This window comes from Pangasianodon hypophthalmus, chromosome 8 (assembly GCF_027358585.1).
Source record: "Pangasianodon hypophthalmus isolate fPanHyp1 chromosome 8, fPanHyp1.pri, whole genome shotgun sequence".
Taxonomy (NCBI): Eukaryota; Metazoa; Chordata; class Actinopteri; order Siluriformes; family Pangasiidae; genus Pangasianodon; species Pangasianodon hypophthalmus.
This window is the reverse complement of record NC_069717.1, coordinates 6,868,457-6,892,025: the sequence shown is the minus strand read 5'-3', so window position 1 is coordinate 6,892,025 and position 23,569 is coordinate 6,868,457. Positions and strand designations below refer to the sequence as shown.

Genomic DNA, 23,569 nt, shown 5'->3' with positions numbered 1-23,569 from the left:
AAGTTAGGAGGGTGGTAGGTGGGTAGGTGTCCAGGGGATCTGCTGACATACAGTGGACCTATTTGATCAATATTTGCTGGTCAAAATTATAGGTTGTGTCCTGTTCCTTGGCATGACAGTCCTATCTGGAACCGCAGCTTTTAAAAATAGGTACCAGGGGTCATGAGGTCTACAGCGCAAACACTCTTGTGCTGTATGTTTCATACATTCTCACTTTTACTCACTGGTTTTTATGATGTGCTGGAGAGGCCACAAAAATAATCTTTTTCTTTTGTTTAGTGTGAACAATGTACTTGTGTGCATGATTTAGTTTAGTGTGGCCTTGAGATACTAAATTGGAGTCAAAATCGTAATGCATAAGTAGGATTTACTTCATTCATGCTCGTATGATTGATAATTTGTAAGTTGTATGTATAACTTGACTTGAACTAATAAGACAATCAATTTCAAGATTTAAATGCTGCAAAAATGTTCTCCTGTTGCACCTGGCGTCATTAGAAAAGACGTTGTCATTAGTTGGGAAGATTTCACAACAAGCTCTCAGACTAATGATAGGGAAGGTAAGAAAGAAGCCAGCAGTCACTCGAAAAGAGTAGCAGGATGACCTGAAAGTACCTCATAGCCACGCTTCCCAGAAGAGTGGAGGCTGTTATAACAGCAGGGTGGTGGTGGTGGTGGGGGGGGGGGGGGGGGTGGTAATATGGGGGACCAACCCTGTGTGGCCACGTAGCGTAACTCACACAGGCTTTGCATGGCGTAGCCAATCTCCTGAGCTGAATCCCATTAAAATTTTATGGAGGATTTTCAAATTGTGAGTCCATCGGACAAATTCTCATAACTTTGGGGAGCTGAAGACAGTTTGCCAAGAGGAATGAGTCACAATTGAACCACAATTCTACAAAAAGCTAATTAGTTCGTATCGTAGAAGTCTTGAAACTGTAACTGCTAACAATGACTTGGCAACAAAGTACTAATGTTGGTAATTTGTGGTGTCCAAATACTTTGTTCCCTATCAATTTTGTTTTTTAAACATATTTTTGTTTATCTTATGAATACATACTTTTTTTGATAATAATTATAAGTACAAAGTCGAAGCAGTTGCTGTCGTGTAGGGTTTGTGGCTGTGTAAGTTGTGATTGAGCATTAGTAAGTCACATGACCATAACATGTTCCTGTGCAAGGAACTCAGTAACTCACCTAGAACCCCTGGAAGTGTTGCTTCTCTGCCAAGTCCTTTTAAAGGTCTGTATTTTATTGTTCTGTGTTTTAAACCAGCCAGTGCTTGGTTTTGTTTTGGTTTCGGCAGGAGACGTTAGAAAAGAGCACTTCCTGGAGTGTCTTTATACTGACGAAAAAGTGGAAAAACCTCTTTTCTCATAGGATATAAGAGAATGTCCATTAAACCCATATGTAGACTTTCCCTAAACTTGCCACACAGTTGGAAATACACAATTGTCTAGAATGTCTTTGTACGCTGTAGCATTAAGAATTCCTTTCACTGGAATGAAGTGGCCCAAAGCTGTTCCAGCATGACAGTGCCCCTGAGCACAGTGTTGATTTGCCAAGGTTGGTATGGAAGACCTCGAGTGGCCTCCACAGAGCTCTGACCTCAACTCCACTGAACATCTTTGGGATGAATTGGAACGCCAACTTTGCACCAGCCCAGCCGGACATCAGTGCTCAATGTCTTGTGCTTTTGTGGCTGAATGGGCAAATCACCACAACCACTGTTAGAAAAACCTTCCCAGAAGAGTGGAGGCTGTTATAGCGGCAAAGCAGGAACAATATGGCGTTGAAATTGGATGTTCAGTGGTTAGGTGTTGGGGGGACAGTGGCTTAGTGGCTTAGTGGTTAGCACTGTTGCCTCACACCTCCGGGGTTGGGAGTTTGAATCCCGCCTCCACCCTGTGTGTGTGTGGAGTTTGCATGTTCTCCCCTGCTTCGGGGGTTCCCTCCGGGTAATGTGGTTTCCTCCCCAGTCCAAAGACATGCATTGTAGGCTGATTGGCATTTCTAAATTGTCCAGAGTGTGATTGTGCCCTGCGATGGGTTGGCACCCCATCCACGGTGTCCCCCGCCTTGTGCCCTGAGTCCCCTGGGATAGGATCCAGGTTCCCCATGACCCTGTGTAGGATAAGTGGTACAGAGGATGGATGGATGGATGGATGGATGGTTAGGTGTCCATATACTTTTGGACATGTAGTGTATATTACCTGGTCATTTTATAGAAGGTCAATTTACCAAAATACAGCATAACCTTTCCAGACGCATACTGGTTAATGTAAAAAAAAAAAAAAAAAAAAAGATAACTATGTAATTTGTGTTTGCTTGTTTGTTTGTGGTCTTTACTGAAATGGACACTTCACTAGCGTTGTGTCCTCATAGTGAGGCAGGTAGGATGGTAATTTGCGGTTTGGGACGCAGCCCCTGTGTGATAGTCACTGAAGGCTGGTCGCACGAGCTCCCCGAACACCCCCAACCCCCCCCCTTGTCCAATGAGCGGGCTCGGTGTGCGGCGCGTGCGGCGAGGAGGGGCGGCAGCGGCGAAGCTCACGCGATAAAACAAGAGTAAACGCGGCGCGAGGTTGCCTTTGACCAGCAGGACTCAGCGGAGACTCGTCTCCTGTCAGAGCGCGCGCACTCGGGCTGAGTGGATGTGATGTACTGAGCGAGGACGTCTCTCCCTCTCTCTCTCTTTCTCTCTCTCTCCCTCTCTCTCTCTTTCTCTCAGCTCCCACCTCTTTTGGGAAACACACACAAGACCCTCTTTTTTTTTTTTCTCCTCATTCTCTTTTTTTAGCCCCCCACCCGCATGATCCGTGGATAAGCTTCCCGGGAAATCCTCCGCATCTCTCCTCCGTCTGAGCTGCACAACTTTCAGGCTCGTGCGCCTCCTCAGCTCGCGCTAACGTGCATGTTTTCGGTGCATGCCGAGAGCCACAGCGCATTCTGATTCTGTCGTGGAGGAAAGAAAGGATTTTGTTTCTGCTCTCATCTGAGTCCTGACGCATCTCAGCCATGGAGAACGCTCACACGAAGAGCGTGGAGGAAGTTTACAGCTATCTGAACGTGAACGAGAGCACGGGGCTGGCGCTGGACCAAGTCAAACGCCAGAGAGAGAAGTGGGGTCCAAACGGTACGTAGGTGCTTCTAGACCCCGTCTTCACACACATTCTCAACTCAACACACTGCACACAGACACCACAGTGAGACGGGTTTCTTCCAGACTTCCGTCCGTCTGTAAACCGGTGAATGCAGGACGTCATGACTTATGACGTCATAACTTTTTTTTTTTTTTTTTTTTTTTTTGCCTTTTACGTCATATTACAGTATCTTACAGCCGGATCAGTAGTGACGTTCAGCGTCCCACGTCACTGATTTGATTCTTTCCTACAAAACCATTTAACCTTCAAAATTACATTTTTTTAACCATACTAAAATGTTTTTTTTTCTCTATTGAACATGAAAAAAGTACTTGTTGGTGTATCTGCTGTACCCAGGGACGGGTTAGGAAGTCCAGGGCCCCTGTGCCCGCCTGGCCATGCGTGAACCGGTGCATGGAGCCCTGACCAGCTCACAACCCAATGCATATATGATTCATTTCAATTCAAAGCTTTAGTGTCATATGCGCAGTACGCTGTTATGAAATTCTTACTTTGATGCCTCTCGGCAAGCCAAGACCAGACACTGAACATACAGAGTAAACATACAATAACAATAAACTCCTAAAGACAGATGACATAAACATTTACAAAAATATCCATTAGTGCAAAATGATCTAAAAATTAGAGATGATGAATATAAACTATATGAGTATTTGTGCAGTCTCGGTTCTGCGCAGAAGAAGGCCTGTCTTCCTGTAGGCGACTGGCTCCTTTCCCACTTTTCACCTCGCAAACTTATCACCCAAGCTGTTTAACAAGCTCTGACGAAAAGGCCAGCAGTGACAGCATGTTTAGTCTTCTTTGGTCCATTTTAGTCCAGAGTTTGTTTTTAATCTACCCATTAGGGGATATGAACATTCTGTCAATGTCGTAAGTACTATTCGGGTGGAATGAGTTTTCTGGACATCTCTCTCTTGAGTAATGTTGTCATAGTACGCCTGCAGTAATTATGATCAATTCGCATGGGATCTCTGCATGAGAAATTACAGAGATGGGAGTGTCTTCACAATGTACGCATGGTCGTCACACTAAAAATTCCATGTTTACTAGGTACATTTTAATACAGATTGATTGTTTTGACCTTGATTATAATGTAATCTTTAGTTGATCATTAGTAGGTCACATGACCATAACATGTGTGTAGGCCATAGCTGTGCTAGGAACTCAAAAACTAAATTAAAACACCCTGAAGCATTGCTTCTCTGAAAAGTGTATATAAATTGTCTAAAAATTTTATATAAAATGATTGTTGTGCATTTTAAACTCGCTCCATGCTAGATTTTGTTTTGAAGACGACAGATAAGATTGCTTTTTGGAGTAAAAAAGCGAAAAACCTCATTTTTTCCACAGGATATAATTCTGTATGTATTGTTAGGGGGATATATATATATAATACAACATAATCTTTCAAGACCTGTGCAAGCAAAGTGACAGATTCAGATGGGACTAAAAAAAATCCCACAATACTCCAGTAATTCCACAATACGATTCTCATGTAAAACTAATCCACTCCAGATAAGGCTTTATTTGCGCTCATACCTGATCACACACACCTGCCGGTAGGAGCAACCCCAGGCATGACAAGTGGTTTTGTGTGTCTTTACTGTCTCCCAAAAACATAGATGTGTTATTATCTGTCTGAGCTGCACAAAGTCAATATGACTCTTTAACTGTACATCCATTTCTAAGATGTGAACAGAACATAGGGTCTAAATGAATTAAACTACACTAGTTTTGATAACTGTAATTCACAAATCTAGAGCAGCATCCAGAAATATTGTGCAGCACATGTTCAAATTTCAAAATCCTTACAGCAATGGACCTTAAAATGAGATTCAGAGACCTCCAGGGGCTCATAACATATAGATAGGGAGTCCACTCACTGTGCTGGATAGCGATATTAACCATTATGTAAGTTGTCTTAGTTATTATCAGTTATATGCTCTGTTAACCGGTCACTGCAATTGAATGAGGTTAATCCAAATCTCGGTAACTTGAAAAAAACAATGATAAATGATGTCAGCTTACATCTGATTGTTTTTTTATATAATGAAAAGTTCTGTTTATGTAATGCAAAATGTTTATAATATACATTTTAAACTGAATTAGATTCCGTAGGTGGGAAAGTCAGGGATAAACAGCTCACATGGCTCAAAAAACGTACAGTATAATGGCACATATTGGGCCTAATAGTTGAAAAGCTGGATTATGTTCATAAAATAAATCAGTACTGCAATCATCATGGGGTTCAAGGGCATTTTTTACATTCATAGTTTTGTAACGGTTTGACAAATTGTTCTACAGAAGGTCATGAATCGTGGGAGAAATGTATGAATGTTGGTCTCCTCCATCCTCTCTCTGTCTTTAGATTGGCTTTCAAACTGAGGAACTGGACTCAGTGAGCTTTTTGGGCCAAAATGAATTAATATCTAAAAAGAAATACACAGTTATCTGCACTGTGTAACATTTCCAATAAAATAGTTTTGTCCACATGCTAATATCTACGGTATGTTTGATTTATTTCTAAATAAATCACTTATTGAGAAGTAACCAAAACAGTGCAGAAGTTTTTATAGTAAAATTGTCATATTGAGAGAGATTTACTGACTCAGATTTATTTGCAGTGCTTTCAATAGGAAACAGGGCTCAAAATGGAAATAGGGCTCAACACAAACACCTCGGTTTCGTTTGTTATTCAAACGCCAAGTAAAGCTGCGCATGTCTTCTGAGCAGCGGTGGCTTTACAGTGGCAGGCTGGGCAACTGCCACCCTCTCCATACTTCCCATCCTTCCATTATGCTTACCATAATGCCTTTTACAACCTCTAACTGACTTTCACAACCTCTAAAATATAGTGTCGAATGTTATTAAGCACAATTTGACTATAATACCAGAATGTCTGAAATCAGAAAAAAAAACCTTGCTAATTTTGAAATCTAATCAGTGGTATTTGAAGTTAAATGATTTTCTATGTTAATGTCCATTGCATTACATTAGTCATTTAACAGAAAGTCAGCCATGTTGGTTGCTGTTTTGAGGGTTGTATGGTTAGGGGTGGGTTGTGTATACTGTGTATCGCAGATAAAGAATAAAAAGAAAGGATGCAGCCCAAGGCAAAAAGCAGTGTTATCCTTACCACCCAGAGGTTGAGTATTTTCCAAAAGCAGCCTGCTCTGAAGTGTTTTATTTATCTCATACCACGGCTATTTTCCAACTATTACATTTTTTTAAAATGAATTAAAGAACATGTCATAATATTTTAAGTGGTTTATTGTCACATGCCTGAATCAAGTTCATTCCTGTTATCACTTACATTAAAGCGGCTGTAAAAATTTCCCTCACCAGCTTTAGAACTTAATAAGTCAAAAAAACACAGCATGTGATGTTATCTGTCAAATCCTATGTCCTGAACAACCTTAACAATATAAAAAGGATAAAGTGTCCCTGTATAACTTTAACTCTCTTACTCACTCACTCACTCACTCACTCACTATCAGTACTGCTTTATCTGGTCAGGGTCCCAGTGGATGCAGAGCCAATCCTGGAAACACTGGGAATGAGGCGGGAATACACCCATGATGGGATGCCAGGGCACCATTGGCACACACACATACACACACTCATTGTCACCTGGGGAAATTTATTTTAGCCAGTCCACCTACTGGCATGTTTTTTTTTTTTTGGAGGTTGGAGGAAACCAGAAAACCAGGAGGTAACCCCCAAGGACAGAAGGAGAACAACAATTTTAGGATTTTACTTGGACTGGAAATTTATCATCACTGTCTAATATCCAGACACTTTGAGTTCTTGAAGAAGTGCCAGTTTGAGTTGCCACTGATGGCAGAACAGACTGAACCAACACATTTCCATTGGCTTTGGACTGTTCTGCTTTCTCTGTCCCTTCTGGCATCCTCACTGTCCTCAGACTCGTACTCAGACTCCGCCGTATTTCACAGTAGGTAGGCTAAATGTAAATAGCTGTAAATGAAGGAGTATGGTACTATTTGCGTTAGTGTTGACTGGCTTCAGCTAATGTGGTATAATGACAATGCAAAAGCCATCAATGAGATGAGAACAAAACATAAATGGAGCCAGAGATGCTGCTTTCCGCTAAACATTCCATGTAGCAAAAAAATTTCAGAACTCTTTAGAAACAGTGTCTAAAGAATCAAGAAAGGTATTTGTAACAATTTTTCTAATAACTTTCTGTGAGGTGAATTTAAACATGCAAGAGGCTTTAAACGCTGCACTCCTGGGTTCCGTCACTGCTATTGTGGACTGTTCTGGCTCAAAACGGTTTTATGATATCAAAACTAAAGTTGAATGACTTTCTTTACCTTCTAACGAGTGACGTATCCAAGTTTTTAAGAAATTCCCCAATTTAATTTGAAGGAATTATTTTTCAAATAATAATGTGATAGCTGATAGTTTGGACTTTGTTTTAATTATGTTTAATGTGAAGTGTTCTTTCTCAGAAGAAATGAGAGAGTCTGATTAACAACGTTACTGAGATGTATGAGTAGAATGGATCTCCAACCAGAATGTTTCTGGTGGGTCATTACTATAGTTTATACCACAGCGCTGCTGAATTCTTGAGTCTTATTGGCCAGATGGTGTTGATTAGTTTTCTGTAACAGCAGCTCAGACTGTAAAAGAAATCACAGGTTAATATTAATGCGCTTGTTCTAATACGTTATCATTTCTATAGTAATAACATACCCATGGACTTGTACAGAGGACACTCTGCTTAAATTTTAAAGATTTAAAAACCGTATGTTCATATAGCAATCATAGAAGGAGTCTCCAGTGTGCTTTGTAACCTTTTGACACGGTCTTTAAAATGAAAGGTTTTGCGGTTTCTCTGTAACAAGAAGACGTTTTTTTTTTTTTTTATTATTAACTTCAAGAGAGAGAATAAAAGCGGGATTGGTGAGGGAACATCTGTTTGTAGCTGCTATAATGTGGTGAAAACAGGAACTTGTTTCACTGACATTCCACAATGGATAAGTACCATGAGCTGTTCTTTAATAAATATGAATTGTTAGTGTTAACAAATTGCTGTGGTATAAGAGGAATAAATCATTTCAGAATGTACTGTTATTGGAAAATAATCAATAATACTCATCATCATCATCATACCAACGTGTCATTGATTATTTTCCCATAAAAGCAGGCCCCATTGTGGTTTATTTCTTACTTAGTAAATGTAATCAGTATTCCCTATTTGTTTAAGCCTAATGTAAAAATATATGCTTTTTTCTTCCCTTCTCACTCATGTGCAGAATTGCCCGCTGAAGAAGGTAATTATCTAGTTTATTAATTAGTGCATTTATTTAAAATAGTGTTAAATAAATTGCATTGCAGTATTCTAATGGATGCTTATTGTATTCTCCTGTCCCCTAGGAAAGTCATTATGGGAGCTGGTCATTGAGCAGTTTGAGGATTTACTTGTGCGGATTCTCCTGCTTGCAGCTTGTATATCATTCGTAAGTAGAATTATCGAAAATAAGTGAGAATCTGTATGTTAATGAAATTCAGATATCAGTGTGTCTAATTCCTGAAAAAAAAGATCAAATTAAAATCGTGTGTTTGCTAAAACAGATTTGTGGGGAGTGTAAGGTGTGCGTGTGTGTGCGTGTCTGTGCGTGTGTGTGTGAGTGTGTGTGTGAGTGTGTGTGTTGTCCTGTTGTCATGATCGCATGTGGAGGTGCAGATGGCTTGTATGTGACTCGTGCCTTCGCCGTGTCTTGAGTTGCTCACAGATCAGGAGGTTAAACAGCTGAGAAAGCTGCTCCTGCTCAGGAATGGTGAGAACAGCATTCACTGCGATCGAGTGTCTGTCGCTATCCACTAAACAAGACGTCTGAGCCGGACACTGCTGTCTCACTCAGACGTGCTATCACTCCTTTCATTAGCCTGAAATGCTCCTGGAGGAAGTGGTGTAAAGGCACTTTCCTTTCTGTCTGTCTGTCTTTCTTCATTTCCCTTTTATGTTTGTTGTTCTGTCCGTCTCTCTTTTTTCATTTTTGTCTGTCTTTCTATACTTCTTACTGACTCTGTTGCTCTCTCTTTCTTTTTGGTGTTATTCTTTTTCATTCCTTTTTGTTACTGTTTCTGTCTTTCTCTATTTTCTTTTATTTTATGCATTTGTCCTTTTTTCATTCTTTTTTGCTTTTTTTGTTTTTTTTTCATTCACATTCTTTTTTTTGTCTTGTTCACTTTCATTCTTCTCTTCTTATTCTGCTTTCCTTTTTGTCTTTAGTTCTTTTCCCTTCTTTTCTCTCTTCTTAGACCCATCTAATGCTCTTTTTTTATACACATCCTTAGATCAGGTGATTTGCAGTCGCTGTAGCTTTGGGAGAGTGTATCTCGGTGGAGAGTGTAACGAGGTCAGTGGTCGGTTAAGCCGTTAAGTCCGTGAGTGCGTGCGGTGTAGTGAACTCTGAACCACATGGCTGCGTGGGCCGCTCACTACATCACAGCAGGCAGAGGCATGAGAGCCAGATGCCCACTACGCAGTGTAGAGATAGCAAGGTGTTGGGCATGGCTGTGTGACAGCTCTCCCAGAACACATTAGACCAAAGGGTATCACTGCAGGACAAATTTAGCTTCTGACCTTCAGTGGGATGTTGGGTGTTCCAGCAGCTGGATTAATTGTCCAGCGGTGGGAGTATTATCCATTGGCCAGTGTTAAGTATTGGCCAGTACCACTAAACAGCAAGAGGTTGGGTCATGTGGAAGATGGCTGGTGTTCCACACTGTTCCACAACTTTGGCTGTGACTTCATTTTTGGCAGGTTACGAAGGACCATAATGCTTGAACTGGGATCCATAGACCCCGGGCTACGGCACAGACAGTGATATTATAATCATTATACTTACGATTTTGTTATTATAGTTATAACCCTAATTGACTGGTCACCTGAATCGAATGGATTCCAAAACTCAGTATCTAAAGAAAAGTATAAATAATTTAATATTTATTAATTATAATAATTATAAATAATAATTAATTAATTAATAATTTAAACTTTAATCTAACTGTACTTTTAATCAAACTAGTAAGTGTTGTTAATGTGTAGAAAGCTCTGGAATAAAAAGATTTAACAGATCCAATAAGTAAGGAACAAAACACTTGGGGATGTGTTGTTATAGGAAAACAATCAACAGTGTGTGCAGTGATGTGGCCTAAGCTAGCAGAACTTTTCCTATGTCTGCAAGTCCTGAAGTGTTTTATTCCTCTTATACCACAGCAATTTGCCAACACTAACAATTTTATATTGATTAAAGAATGGCACATCATGTTTTTTTTTATATGTTTATAGTTACATTTAATATTGTGGAATATCAGCAAAACAAGTTAGTTACTGTAGCTGTAAAGTCATTCTCTCACCAACATCTCTCTTTTTATTATTTATGACATTAGTGAGAAAAAAAAGCAACTCATTACCAAGAAACCACAAGGCACGAAAACCATTTGTCCTGAAGACTTTCCCATGGCAGAAAACGTAAAGGAGCAACTTCACTTCTGACTGTTTCAAAGCGCTGTTACTAGAGACTCCTTCCATAAATGTTAATAAATGTGTCCTCACAGAAAACCTGACCATATCCACACGTTTTTTAATCTGTATATGCGAAGCGTCCGCCATACAAGTCCCTATGTAAGTTGTTACTATAGAAACGATAATGTATAAGAGCGCATTAATGTAGACCTTTTGTAGTAGCTGGAGCTACTTTCAGAGCTGCTGTTACAGAAAATAAATCAACAGCTTCTGACCAGAGTCGATAATTCAACAGCACTGTGCCATAAATAAATGGACTTAATATTTGAATTGTCCAAAAGCAATTTCAGCAATTAAACTAGCACTTCCTAAATATTAAGTATCTGCCATTTTAAAATATGCACACATATATATATATATATATATATATATATATATATATATATATATATATATATATATATAGACATACATATAATATTTTTTTCCTGAGCAGATTTTAGTTTTAGTGCAGCCATTTTGTCTTTAATTTAGCCAGAAGACAAGCGAATCTGCACGATTGTATTATATTAGGACAGTGAAGGAAGCCAGACTGCAGCAGCACAGTGTTTCTGCACTCCAGAATTTCGATACTGCTTTGTGTGACTTGTCAGACGATCAGCTTGGTCATGCTCTGATGGCTGCCTTGCATTTCCAGTGAGGGATGAATCACTGCAGATGGCGGCTTTACGCATATAAAACAGCAACAACAAAGGCTTTCGAAAAACAGGCACAGTTCAGCAGCACAATCTCCCAAACGAGTGGTGAAGGCTTGTTGTGCTGAGCTTTAATGTCTGGCACCTTTAAAACAAACAAGCGGATTACAAAACCTAAACTGTACATATTTAGTCTGGAGCATTATATCAGCGTCTAAAAACAAGATGGACATGTAAACAGTACAGAGCTACATATTCATGGTGGCTTTATCGCTCTGCTATTTACAACATCAGATAGTGTTTTTCAGGCTGTAAATTGTGACTTCCCTTGATTAGAGGTTTTGTGTGTGTGTGTGTGTGTGTGTGGTGCTGTAGCAAGCCTGAATCCATAGCTTTATGGATTCTATATCAGACTTCCATCTTGGAGGGCCACAGCACTGCAGAGTTTAGCATTTGACCTCATTTCTTCATTTAACACACCTTATTAAACTCGTCAGCTAATTAGCAAGACCTTCACAGGCTGAATTTGGTGTCTTGGAAAGAGAAAAAACAAATCTCTGCAGTGTTGCAACACTATAGACTCTCTAGTCATAGGAAATGCAGCCTTAAATAACTAAATAATTAAAGTCATAAGCCAGGTTTACGATGTGCGATTGGTGGTCTTAGAAGGTATAATGCGACATGCGTGGGATTACGAAACTCTCTGGACAGATTCTATGGAGAAATGTAAACAAAACATGCTAATGGACAATAAAAAGATCCATATTACCTCAAGCTCACTTTAAAGAATCTTTGTGTTTACACAGCTCTATTTTCTGCACAAGCCTGAATCACGCTAATTAATGATGAATGTAGTCATTTTCTTTAATCACAGATCTACCGTTAGAGGATCTTCATCGTATAATCTGACATGGAGAGCATATCATAAAGTCTGTTATGCAAGTCAGACAAGATTTTTATTGGGATCATCTCTTAAAAATCTTAAAAGACTGCTGAAATTACACAGTCTAAAATTAAGTTATGTGACTCGTGTCAGTATGAATACGGTATCTGTCTGTGTTTCCCTCTAGGTTTTAGCCTGGTTTGAGGAGGGCGAGGAGACAATAACAGCCTTCGTGGAGCCTTTTGTAATTCTGCTTATTCTTATAGCCAATGCCATTGTTGGTGTGTGGCAGGTGAGTTGATACTGGCACTTAATTCATTTCTAAAGTTGCACTCTCTCACACACTTCTTAAAGGAGCGGTTTGAAATATTTAGAGCCCTTTGCTGCCTACACGTTATTTTGTAATTGCAGTGAACACACTATGAAGCCCTCGCCCCCAAGCCCCATGCCCTGTTTCAAAACTACGTATGAGTTTTAAAGGGGTGTATTTAGTTAGGGGGTGGAGCTAATTTCTGGGACAGAAAAATGTAAACAGAGCTTTTAAACACAATAAAAAGAGCTTTATATGAAGAAATTAGACCAATCCTGTTAAAGTGTCTTTGAAAATGTTATTATAGATCAAAAAACGCTTCTAAAAATTACAGACTGCACCTTTAATGAGTGTTTACTTAGTCCTTTATGAAGGAGATTTTTTTCGATGCTGATTGAAAGCAGACTTGCATATTTGAGACATTTTTTGTTTATTGTTTTTAACAAGTGCTTACTTAGTCCATTTGCTTCTTTGTTTAGTCCACTTGATTTTTTTTTCAGTAGCGCTGATGTAGAGCAGACTCGCATAAAAAAATACATTTTTTGTTTTTTCCTTTTTCTCTAGACAAATATATGGCTGGTATACATCTAGAAACTTTTTTAATTAGAAAACTACACTTTTAACAAATTACTTAGTCTGGAAATATCTTTTTTTTTTCCTCACACTTGGAAATCCTCCATACTTACAAATGGAGCACCTTGATTTTTTGTCTGATTGTATTTATAATAAATCGAGACCTGACTCTTCCTCTTGCCCCTGTAAGCTAAATAAAGTGTCTAAACTTTGAATCTTGCCAAAAAAGCTCTTCTCTTCCACAAAAAATGAGACAAAAAGAATGAATCTATGGGTAACGTGAAATGTTCTTCCAATTCCAGCAAAGATCTGGTGTCGCAGTCATAAGCATGAATCACTCAAGCAGATATCGGAGTGTCTATGCAGGTTTAGTGCAGACAGCCTTTTTCCTGCCTGTAAGCGTCCCCTGTGTCTTGTTTCCCTGAAAAATGGACAGGAGCGTAACGCCGAAAATGCCATCGAGGCACTTAAAGAGTATGAGCCGGAGATGGGGAAAGTCTACAGACAGGACAGGAAGACCGTGCAGAGGATCAAGGCCAAAGACATTGTACCTGGGGACATCGTGGAGGTAGCTGGTAAGACTGTTGGTTATTAGGGAAAACTTAATGCAATCCCTTAAACATGCTTTTTAAATAGCTTATTATGTAACGATGGCTCTGAATGCACGGTGCTGTGTGCCTCTCTGTGCTTTGATTAACTACTATGAGAGACACCACACACACACACACACACACACACACACACACAGCTCCATATTACATGCCGCTAGCAAAGCTTTTGTCCATCCTACGAGCTTTCAGCCTATCTTTCCTCCCTCTCATACACACACACACACACACACACACACACACTGTGCTGCTCACACATCGTTCACACAGCCCTCTGCTCCATCAGCACCTCTCCACATGTGCAGAAATACAGAAGAGCTCACAATCATGCTGGAATGAAGAGGATCAGGCTTTGATTTATTTCAAACCTGCCACTTCTGGAAGTTTAGGAAGAGAATTCTGTGTGTAGATGCAGGCCGGCTTTTACATTCACAGTGTCATGTGCTATATTTTTTCACAAACCTGTTAAACCAGGCTGAAACTCTTAGATATTTTGGAGTACGAGTGTGGGCTGTTGGCGTAGCTTTTATAGGATTTTTTTTCTCTTTATGCTTCTTTTTTTTCTTTTGTTCTAGCATAGTGGTTGATTTTATTTTTATCTGCATGGTGAGATTATGGAATGTGCTATGTATAGCTCACATTGACAATAGTGAAGATGACAGGTGTTGAGTTCTTCATGGAGGCCCCACCACCCCATGTCCTCTATCATTGCCATACTGGAGTATTGCAGTGTGTGACATGAACGATGGTTCACATAAATGTCAACGTCGTCTAGACAGTGTCACTGAAATTGTGTTTTTATGTTGTAGCATAATTGCAGTTGTGACCAGGTAATCTCACAATGTTCCAAAGTACACAGACTACTAATGATTTGAACATTTGACGTGAACATCGATTGAGAACTGAATCACATATATCATTTTTTTATGTAGATGTACGCAAGCTGTTAATCTTGGAGTGTAATTTAATCAAAATGCTTCCATGGAAACCTCTTTTCAACGTCTGAGCTGTTTGTTAGAGCGATGGTAAGACATTCAGCTGTGTGAATGAGGCAGCGTGACAGGGATCCGCTGCACTGCTGCTTGGTGAAGAGGCGATCAGTTATGAGGATAAATGGAAAGGAATCCTATTAATGAAGCACAGACAGAGCAGGAACAATCATTAATTCATACAGCATTCATCAGTTTGTAGTGTCCTGCTGAATTAGTGAAATAGATTTTATAAAATGCAGCACAATGTAATGTTATTTCATGAAACAATATCAGTCATACTGAGACAAAGAAGAACGATCACTGATCACTTGTCCAGTCTAGAGAAAAATCTGACAGTGAGCCGTTTGGGAGTCGAAAGAGTCGACTCTTCCGGGTGAGCTGAGCCAAATGATCTGCCTCACTGAAGAGATTCAGATATGCCATCACTTGAACTTACAAATGCTGATAGAGAGTGCTGTTTATTACCGTGCTTACAAGCTGAGCACTCGATTGTTATCTCATATTTCTTCTTCCTATTTCTTGAGTAAGAATTGTGCAATCCCTTCTAATTTATTAAATATTCAACTTTGAGATTTTCCAGATGAAATACAGCAACAGTGTCAATTCCACCTGATGATGTCACAGTGGGCTTCACAGTCGACCAATCAGCAGCTCTGCTTTAAACTCACACAGTGCAGGTGCACCCACTCTCTCCCTCCATCGCTGCTCTTTCGTACTTTTTACATGTTTTTCATCCTATCATTTCATTCTCCTTTTGTCTTGTCTCCTGCATTCTATTTCTTTTGTTTCTTCAGCTGCCGTTTTTTTATTTTTCTACTTTTGCATGGTTTTTTTCTCACTTTATCTCTCATTCCTCCTATATTTATCAAATTTTTCATTTGGACTCTTTCTGCCTTTTTTCCCATTCCTGTTCGCTTCTTTCTTCCTTACTGTTTTTCATGCTGTTCTTCCTCTTCTTTCTTTCTCTTTTTACAGTTTTCTTCATCTTTCCTTCATTCCCTTCTTTATTCCATCACTTTCAGGTCCTTGCAGGTTTTTCTTCAGGAAATGCAAATCCAGCTTCTATCTGTTGCTTAATTTTCCTTTATAAACATGGAAAAAGCTTCACAAGCTTGTTAGATGCTCATAAAAGAAATTCCAAACAGCAGCTAGTAAATCACATTAAATGAGTGATAAGTACAACTCAAATAAGGACAAAACAAGTGGTTTGAATCTATACATGAATGTTTCATTAACAGTTCATATCAGCACTAGAGCTTAACATAAACACACTAGCCACTACAAGGCAGAGTCTAAGCTACCAACTCCATTGCTAGTCAGAGGAACAACTAGCTATAATTGTGTTGCCCCTTTGTATCTTAAAGGTTCATTTTAAATATCATTATTTAAAAAAAAAACTATCTTCAGGTATTGTGATATGATATTCTTGCCATATTGTCCACCTGAGAATACAGTGGCAGTGTCAGTCACTGGTACAGATAATGACCACAGGTCAGAACACTGTCAGCTTCCCCTGTAAATGCCTCAGACGACAGAGCTTGTGATTATTTGTCCATGTCCATGTCCATGAGGTCTAGTAAAAAACTGCAGAAATCACTTTCAGTGTTCAGACTTGACCTACTATCTGCTTTCATCCATGGCATTGTGGAGAAGATCTAATTTTACTGACTGTTTTATCATTTTCAACGATGTGAAGTTTTGTTTTCAGGCATCTGCACATTTGATCCCTGATGCGAGATGTGTCGGTTTTGGATTTTCTCTTGCTGTCATCCCATTCCCCTGTTGCCTTAGAATCTGTCGCGTCTCAAATCTCTGGATAGCTTGAACACGTTCCTGCACGGCATCGACAGTTAGGTTGGTAAACACAGCTATAATGAAGAGCAATGACAAGTGGCCACATGTGTGATTGACTTTAGATGGAGGGAGGCTTTTACCATGGGGCTTTTGGTTGAATCTGGAGAGGATTTTATAACCTCAGATCAGTTTTTTTTCACATTCTAGCTCTCTCAGGGTGCAGTCTGGAAGGGATTGTGGGACTGTAAGCGACTTGGCCGTGAACGGAATTACAAACAGCACAATCTGTCCTTACTGTCAGCATGTAACAGGGTTGTGTGTGTTTTAGTGTATATGTAAGTCTTATCGTCATCACGTAGCCTGCTATGTGCATATTGGGTAGTAAATATTTGCATAGACCTCATACTCTCGTCATGTCTGATAAGATTATTAATACTTATTCCACTGTACTGTTGAGCTCTCATTTCAGATCGATCAGAAGGTGTTGATTAATTTTCTGCAACAGCAGCTCTTTCAGTAGTTCTAGCTGGCAGGTTTATATTAATGCATTTGTTTTAATAGTGGAGCTGATGCTCCACATATATGTGTTTAAAAAAAAAAAGGTAATATTGTTGATATGGTGACGATTTCTTTGAGGTGATGTTTATTTTTGGAAGGAGTCTCCGATCTCAGCACTTTGAAACAGTCAGTGGAAAATGGAAACAGAGGATTTTGGACTTTGCTTTTTCTGAATAAGATAAGCTGCATTATTTTCTTATTTAACTTCACGAGAGGAAAAAAAGATGCTGATGAGGGAAGGACTGTTCATAGCTTCTGTAACATAATAAAAGCTGCATTAACAGGAACTAATTTGTTTTGCGGATGTTCCAGGTCTTTAAACGTAACTATAAAAGGATAAAAATTATGTCATGTTCTTCTGTAACTAATTAAAAGGTGCACTGTGATATAAGAGGGATAACAGACTTCAGGTTGTGCTGCATTTGCAAGAAATTAACTTTGAGGTGGTAACAGTAGCTCCACACTATACCATCATTGATTATTTTCCAATAGTAGCACTCCCCCGTTGTGTTTTATTTCATACACACAGAATCAGCCATTAGAAATAAATGCACAGATTGATTAACAAACACAATCTAATTGATTCTGTGTGCAGACTTTATTCATTAATGATGTATAGTGGTTGTAAACCACAAAATGGCCACAGCTGAGGATAACCTGACCTACACCTCTCACTCCATCTTCTCATCTTTCCATTTGATTCGAGAGGCGATATGTCATACGGCACAAGATAATATGTAATGGAAATGTTATAAGTGTTTGATTCATGCCTTTTAGTAACAGCTGTTGAATAAGAGGAAATCCCCCTCACATCGAGCCGGGTGGGATGCACATTGTAGCCTGTGATTGATAACAGCACTGAGTTCTGCTCCTATTGTTGGCTCCCAGAGAGATGACCATAAAAGGAAGCGCTCGTAGGGTACCTCCTCCTGCTCCGCCTCCTGTCCCAGACAAGCCAACAAGCCCAACCTACTGTCCTCAAGAGTGCTGGGATTCCAAACACGCCGGCCGGCATGCAGGATTGCTCCAGAGCTGGCAATCAACTGCCGTCACTGAGGAGACTCGTGAAGAGGAGCGGGGCTGCTGTCAGGTGTATTGTACCCTCACGCTGTCAGCAAGGAACCGCAAATGGCTGCGCTGGAATGAGTGTGTTTATCACTGACATGAAGGGAACAGGTGCCTAGTGCACACTTTACTGTTGGTTACAAGCATCAGAATGAGTATCTAAGCAGCAGATGTCTTCTTCTGTTCTTCTGATTCTAATCAGTCAGATCCACTGGATTAGTTTCAGTGGGTAGGAACATGACACTCTCTGGTGATTAGATGTTATCCTGAGCTGCACTCTTCGGGATGCTATGGATTTCTCTAGAGAAGCAATGAAAGCAATAAATCTGAGCTATGATAACAGCACAGTTCTCACCTCAGGCTATTTATATAGCACCTTTTTGTACTTACAAGTATCACAAGGCAGCTTTATATAATGTATAACATGAACTGAGCCAATGAACAAAACGAGTACCATAGATAGAAGTAAAATGTATCAACATGAACTTTTGGAAACCCAAGTATTCATTTTTTAAAACATAATTTGCTCTGGGGTAGATTTGGGGAAAAATGTCGCAAAATAGGTTACAGAATTGTATCAGTAGAATTTTTTAATTTAGAAAGTAAACTGTGTTGTCAGTGATACACAAAAAATGGAGGAATGATTAAAATACAAAAATAAATTTAATTATTCAATTATAATAAATTATAATCGAATAAAAATAAGATAAAATGCTGAGTACAATATTTAGGTTTTTGTACCAGTGTACCTGCAAAACAGCACTAACTAACAGCCTTTGTTTGTTTTGTAACAAACAGACTTTGTTTTGTACCTTGTCATTGAACAAGCTGCAAAACAGTCATAACTTTACTCTACAACCTTAAGAAGTACGCTAGCATTGTGAATTCATCGGCCAACAATAGCTAATAATGAACTGAAGAACTATGATGTTTGCGTCCAAATAATATATATAGTATTATTAGTATAGCATATAGTATATAGTAATAGTATATCATTTGATCAGTGTTTGCTCAGCATCAATCATTGTGATCAGTGGGGCCAGGGAATAATTGTCTTCTGTGTTAGCTAGCTAAACTCTCTTTTTCCTGCACAGCATTACACTTGTTGACAATCCTTGCCATTGGCACTGGCCACCCTTTACCTACGTCCATGTGTTTCATAACCTATTCTGCTGTAGATGTTTTGCCTGTTCTACAGCAAGCTGGAGCTTCAGTTCCCACTCAGAGCGCTGCAGAAGGTGGCAGTCATGTTTATTTAACCTCAGTGCTCACTCTTATTGTATAGATGAGGCCACTTAACGAGATCCATGTGACTGTTTACTGAACGCGAAGTGCTGGGAACTCTGTAAAAACTCACAGCAGGCTATCACTGGCGGTCATGTTCCGTCTTGTCATCTACACCGTGGTTTTTGTTATCGTGTATGTGATCGATTTGTGTGCCAGGAGCTATGGATTTGTTTGGCCTTATCTCCCACTCCTCTCTTCAGCACCTGCCTGTGACTCATGTGTTTAGTATTGTGCTGGTTCTGGGTACGCAGTGTGTCCTGTGTAGGTGTTGTAGAGGGCGCAACGCTCTCTAACTGCCCGGTCAAGCCGAGAGGAGGCGGATATACAAGTGGAGAGGGAGGATAAGCAGCTAAACAGCAAGTGGAGGAGAGAGGAGGACAAGCCCGTACCTGCAGGCCACTCTGCAAATAACTGTGCCAGGCTGGGCTTTGAAGCTGCTGCTGTAGCTTCTGAAAAATTACTTAACTCATGAAGTGCAAGATCTGTTAAAAAAATGCTTGAATAAGCTCCAGCGAGCTCCAGTTGCTTCAGTCACATGTTTCACCTCTGATGTATTTTGGGGCATGCTACTATTTCTGCATATGATTCTTCAGTTGTTATGATCAGTGATTGGAGCAAAAGAATGCCTCAGCAAATCATATGCTTTCTTATACTACAGTGATGTTGAATTCTTGAATCAGACTGATCAGAAGCTGTTAATTTTCCATAGCAACAGCTGCATTTTTGTCTTATTAACTTAAAACTTGAAAGAAAGACTGTTTATAGCTGCTGTAACATAAGTGATATCAGGAACTAACTTAACTCGCAGGTATTCTGTAACATTAAATATAACTGTAAATGGTTAAAAAGCACAATGTGTTCATTAATAAATTAAAAATTGTGGTATAAGAGGAATAAAACACATGGGATGTGCTGTTATAGAGAATTAATCCACTTTATGGTGGTAACAATACGTCCACTTAATGTTGGTGTGAGTATTTTTCTATATCAGCATGACCCTTGTGTTTTATTCTTTACTTGAACCACATTTGCACCAGGTCAGTTCACGCTGAGGGTCATTTCCACCCCCATTCATTTTTTTTCCCCAGTAATGACGTATTTTATTTGTCATACACCATAGCAATCTGCCAACAAATACAATTTTTATTAATTAAAGCATGACATACTTTTTATTCAGTTTATAGTTATATTTAATTTCACCTCTACAAAACAAGTTTTCCTTTTATCACTTACATTATAACAGCTATAAAAAGTCATTCTCTCACCAATTTATAAGACAAAAATGAAATTGAAATTTGAAAAATGAAATTAATAAGACAAAGATGCAGATCGTTACAAAGCACTGACACTGGAGACTCCTTCCATAAATGATAAATAAACTTCTCTTTATAGAACACTTCACCATATCAATGGTTATACATTTTTCTTTGTTAAATAACACCATGTTTTTTTTAATTTGTTCATTATTAGTCTCATGTTCATCAATGTGATCTTTTACACAAAGCGTATTCACTTGCTCAAGTTCTATTTCTGCCACTCACACCAGCTAGTATAAAATAAAACAGTATAAAAGCCATTAGTTATAACAATACGTAGCTGTGTGCTATATTTCAGCCTGTAGCCATGCTACAGTGCGCTCTCTCACTGTTCATTTTATAACTTTCATAAACTGCCCCTGGGCATAAATCTCCCATGTATGCATGTATATAATAATCTAACAGTTGACAGACATCTGCCACCTGGTATAAAATCAAAAGTCTGTAACCTGAGCTGCGTCGCCTTTTGTATAATACGGTGTAAAACATCAGACTCAAATCTGTCTCAGACCTCCTTGTGGTTTGAGTGATCAGATTTGTTTTAACTCTGTTTTAAATCCATTTTGGGGGCATTTACATATGCATTACTATTAAACAATCCATCTCCAGATACATGAAAATATGATGTGACATGATCTTTGTCTTTTTCTGAGATTTTTTTTTTTCAAGCAAAGCTGAATATATTAGATGTAAATAGAGCCCTGAGGTGTTGCTGTGTAACAGCACCTGACTGATGCTTATAGTACTGAAAAAGCAACATGATGTTCTCTGTTTGAGGTGGTTATAAAACATTCAGGTCCTTTGACATTGTGTAATTAAATGAACAGTGCTGTAGCCGCTGGCTGAATTGTCCACCATGATGTATGTGCAATATAACAAGTCCATAATTCCCTTACGAGACAGACGTCTCTGCAGGTACGGCACCATGGGCGCAACGTCTTGTGGTTTAGTTTTGTCTGAACTTCTAGTCCATAGATCATGTCCACAAATGAAGGAAGCTGTTGAACAGTATGTTCCCAGGTCCACTTCACACCACTCAGAAACGACGGTGCCCATTTGACCTCCGCAGTGCGCTCATCCTTATTTGCTCGCTGAAATGGAATCGCTTTGCCTGCAAACAATGCCGGCTGACCTTCAGTGAAGTGTGGCACCCTTCATTCAGTACATTGTTCCTCATTTAGCATGCTGAAACAAGTGCCTGAGCAGCATTAAGTCTTTCTGGGAAGAGAGCTGCCAGACTGATGCGCCGTGCCCTCACCCCTGCAGCTCCGGCCGATACGTAACGCGGCCCGTGTGTAAATCCGCTACACTGAGATCAGGTTGCACACGCCTACGTTCTGGCCGGCGCCAAGGCCGCGAGGCAGCCATTGTTATCGTCCATCATTTGTCACATCACAGTATTCAGTATGCAGTAGCCTCAACGGAATGGTGCCGATTGATATAATGTTGAGCAGTAAACAGGTTGGTTGCATAGCTTAGCAACTTCCAAAGATTTATATGTGTGTAAAATATTTTTAAATCAAATATTTGGCTGGATTTCCTTTAAGAAGTCAATGCAGTTGAACCCTAGAAGCTTAGAGACTGTTGTGTTACTGAATTACAAACTTTCTCCAGGTTTGCTCCTTTTTTTTTTAATAAAACGGATAAGTTTTGGATGCAGAGAGCTGTCCAGGCTTGCAGTTCCAGTTTCAACCCCGGTTGTTTGATTGACAGCTGAACGCTCTGACCTCCTGCAGCTCTTCCTGTTGCGGGCAGCTGTTCTCGTGCGTCCACATTTAAACCTGATCAGTGGTGCATCAGGGAACAGATCAAAATAGTTTTCCCATGTTTGGCCCGGTGCATTGTTGCTCCCATGCTATTTTCTTCTCTCCTGCTCAAGGGCACGGGGATTGTGTGTGAGATGATGTGACTTTTTTTTCCGGGAAAAGGGAATCTTTTCACGTTGTATCTTTGTCTTGTATCTTGTTTTTACTTCTTTGAGACTGCTGGAGGTGTGGAAATAATTAATGCATAAGAGAGCAATTCATAGATAAGTTATGATGCTTGGGCTTTGAATGGAGATGATCTTTACTTGGAGTACCTTTTTACACGGACTCATTATGTATAAATTTCAAAATAAAAAAAATTACTCAATAAACATTAGATTCATTATATATCAACTTATGTCTAAAAGTTATGTCTGTATTTAAGCAGGGAAAGTTCCTGGTATTCAGAGACTGGTTAAGCAGCTGCTTAAGTCGTTGACTCTAAATACTACATTTTAGCTTGCAATTAACTCATTTGTTGTTGCATGTACTTATAACGAACTCTGTTCCAAGGGTTATGGCTCTTCTTTAAGTCACATGATGCAGGATGTACATGATGAGACCCCATCCCATCTGGAGGAGAGCACTGTAGAGCATTGTTCCAAAATCTCCTGAGAATATCAGAGCAGTTGTGTCATGGTTTGTGTGGAAATGACGTTGGTATGACGTTGGCTTTGAGTGGGAAAGGGGAGAAAAGAAATGTGGATACTTCATGTACTGGGATACGACAGTGATGTGGCTTTAAGAGAAATGAATGCTTTATTTAGAAATACTGAAGTATTATTACATACTCAATCAGTCTGTTTGCATTTGGAAAAGAAGCACATGTTGGACTAAAAAGCACACACTTTGCTATTTGCACATTTCTTTAAAAGGCCATCTAGAGCAATATGATTCCTGAAAGACCAAGGAGGTAGAACGTTGTGCTTGAGGAGATGTCTGCTAGCACCGTTTGCTTAATTTCTGAACAAATAGGATTTAATATAGAAAGCACTTGTTTGTAAAGGGAGACACTGGT

At 39.5% G+C, this 23,569-nt stretch overlaps 1 protein-coding gene across 2 annotated transcripts in view; it reads left to right on the top strand.

The window, feature by feature from the left end:
* The first annotated feature begins 2,578 nt into the window (after window positions 1–2,578).
* atp2a2a (ATPase sarcoplasmic/endoplasmic reticulum Ca2+ transporting 2a) overlaps window positions 2,579–23,569 on the top strand; it is a 36,207-nt gene continuing 15,216 nt past the window's right edge. For both annotated transcript variants that reach the window (XM_026928018.3, XM_053236134.1), the window contains exons 1-5: window positions 2,579–3,136; window positions 8,447–8,464; window positions 8,568–8,650; window positions 12,431–12,535; window positions 13,563–13,701. In XM_026928018.3, coding sequence (XP_026783819.2) covers window positions 3,019–3,136; window positions 8,447–8,464; window positions 8,568–8,650; window positions 12,431–12,535; window positions 13,563–13,701 — 463 coding nt within the window. In that variant the 5' untranslated portion in view covers window positions 2,579–3,018. The remainder of the gene's footprint in view (window positions 3,137–8,446; window positions 8,465–8,567; window positions 8,651–12,430; window positions 12,536–13,562; window positions 13,702–23,569) is intronic.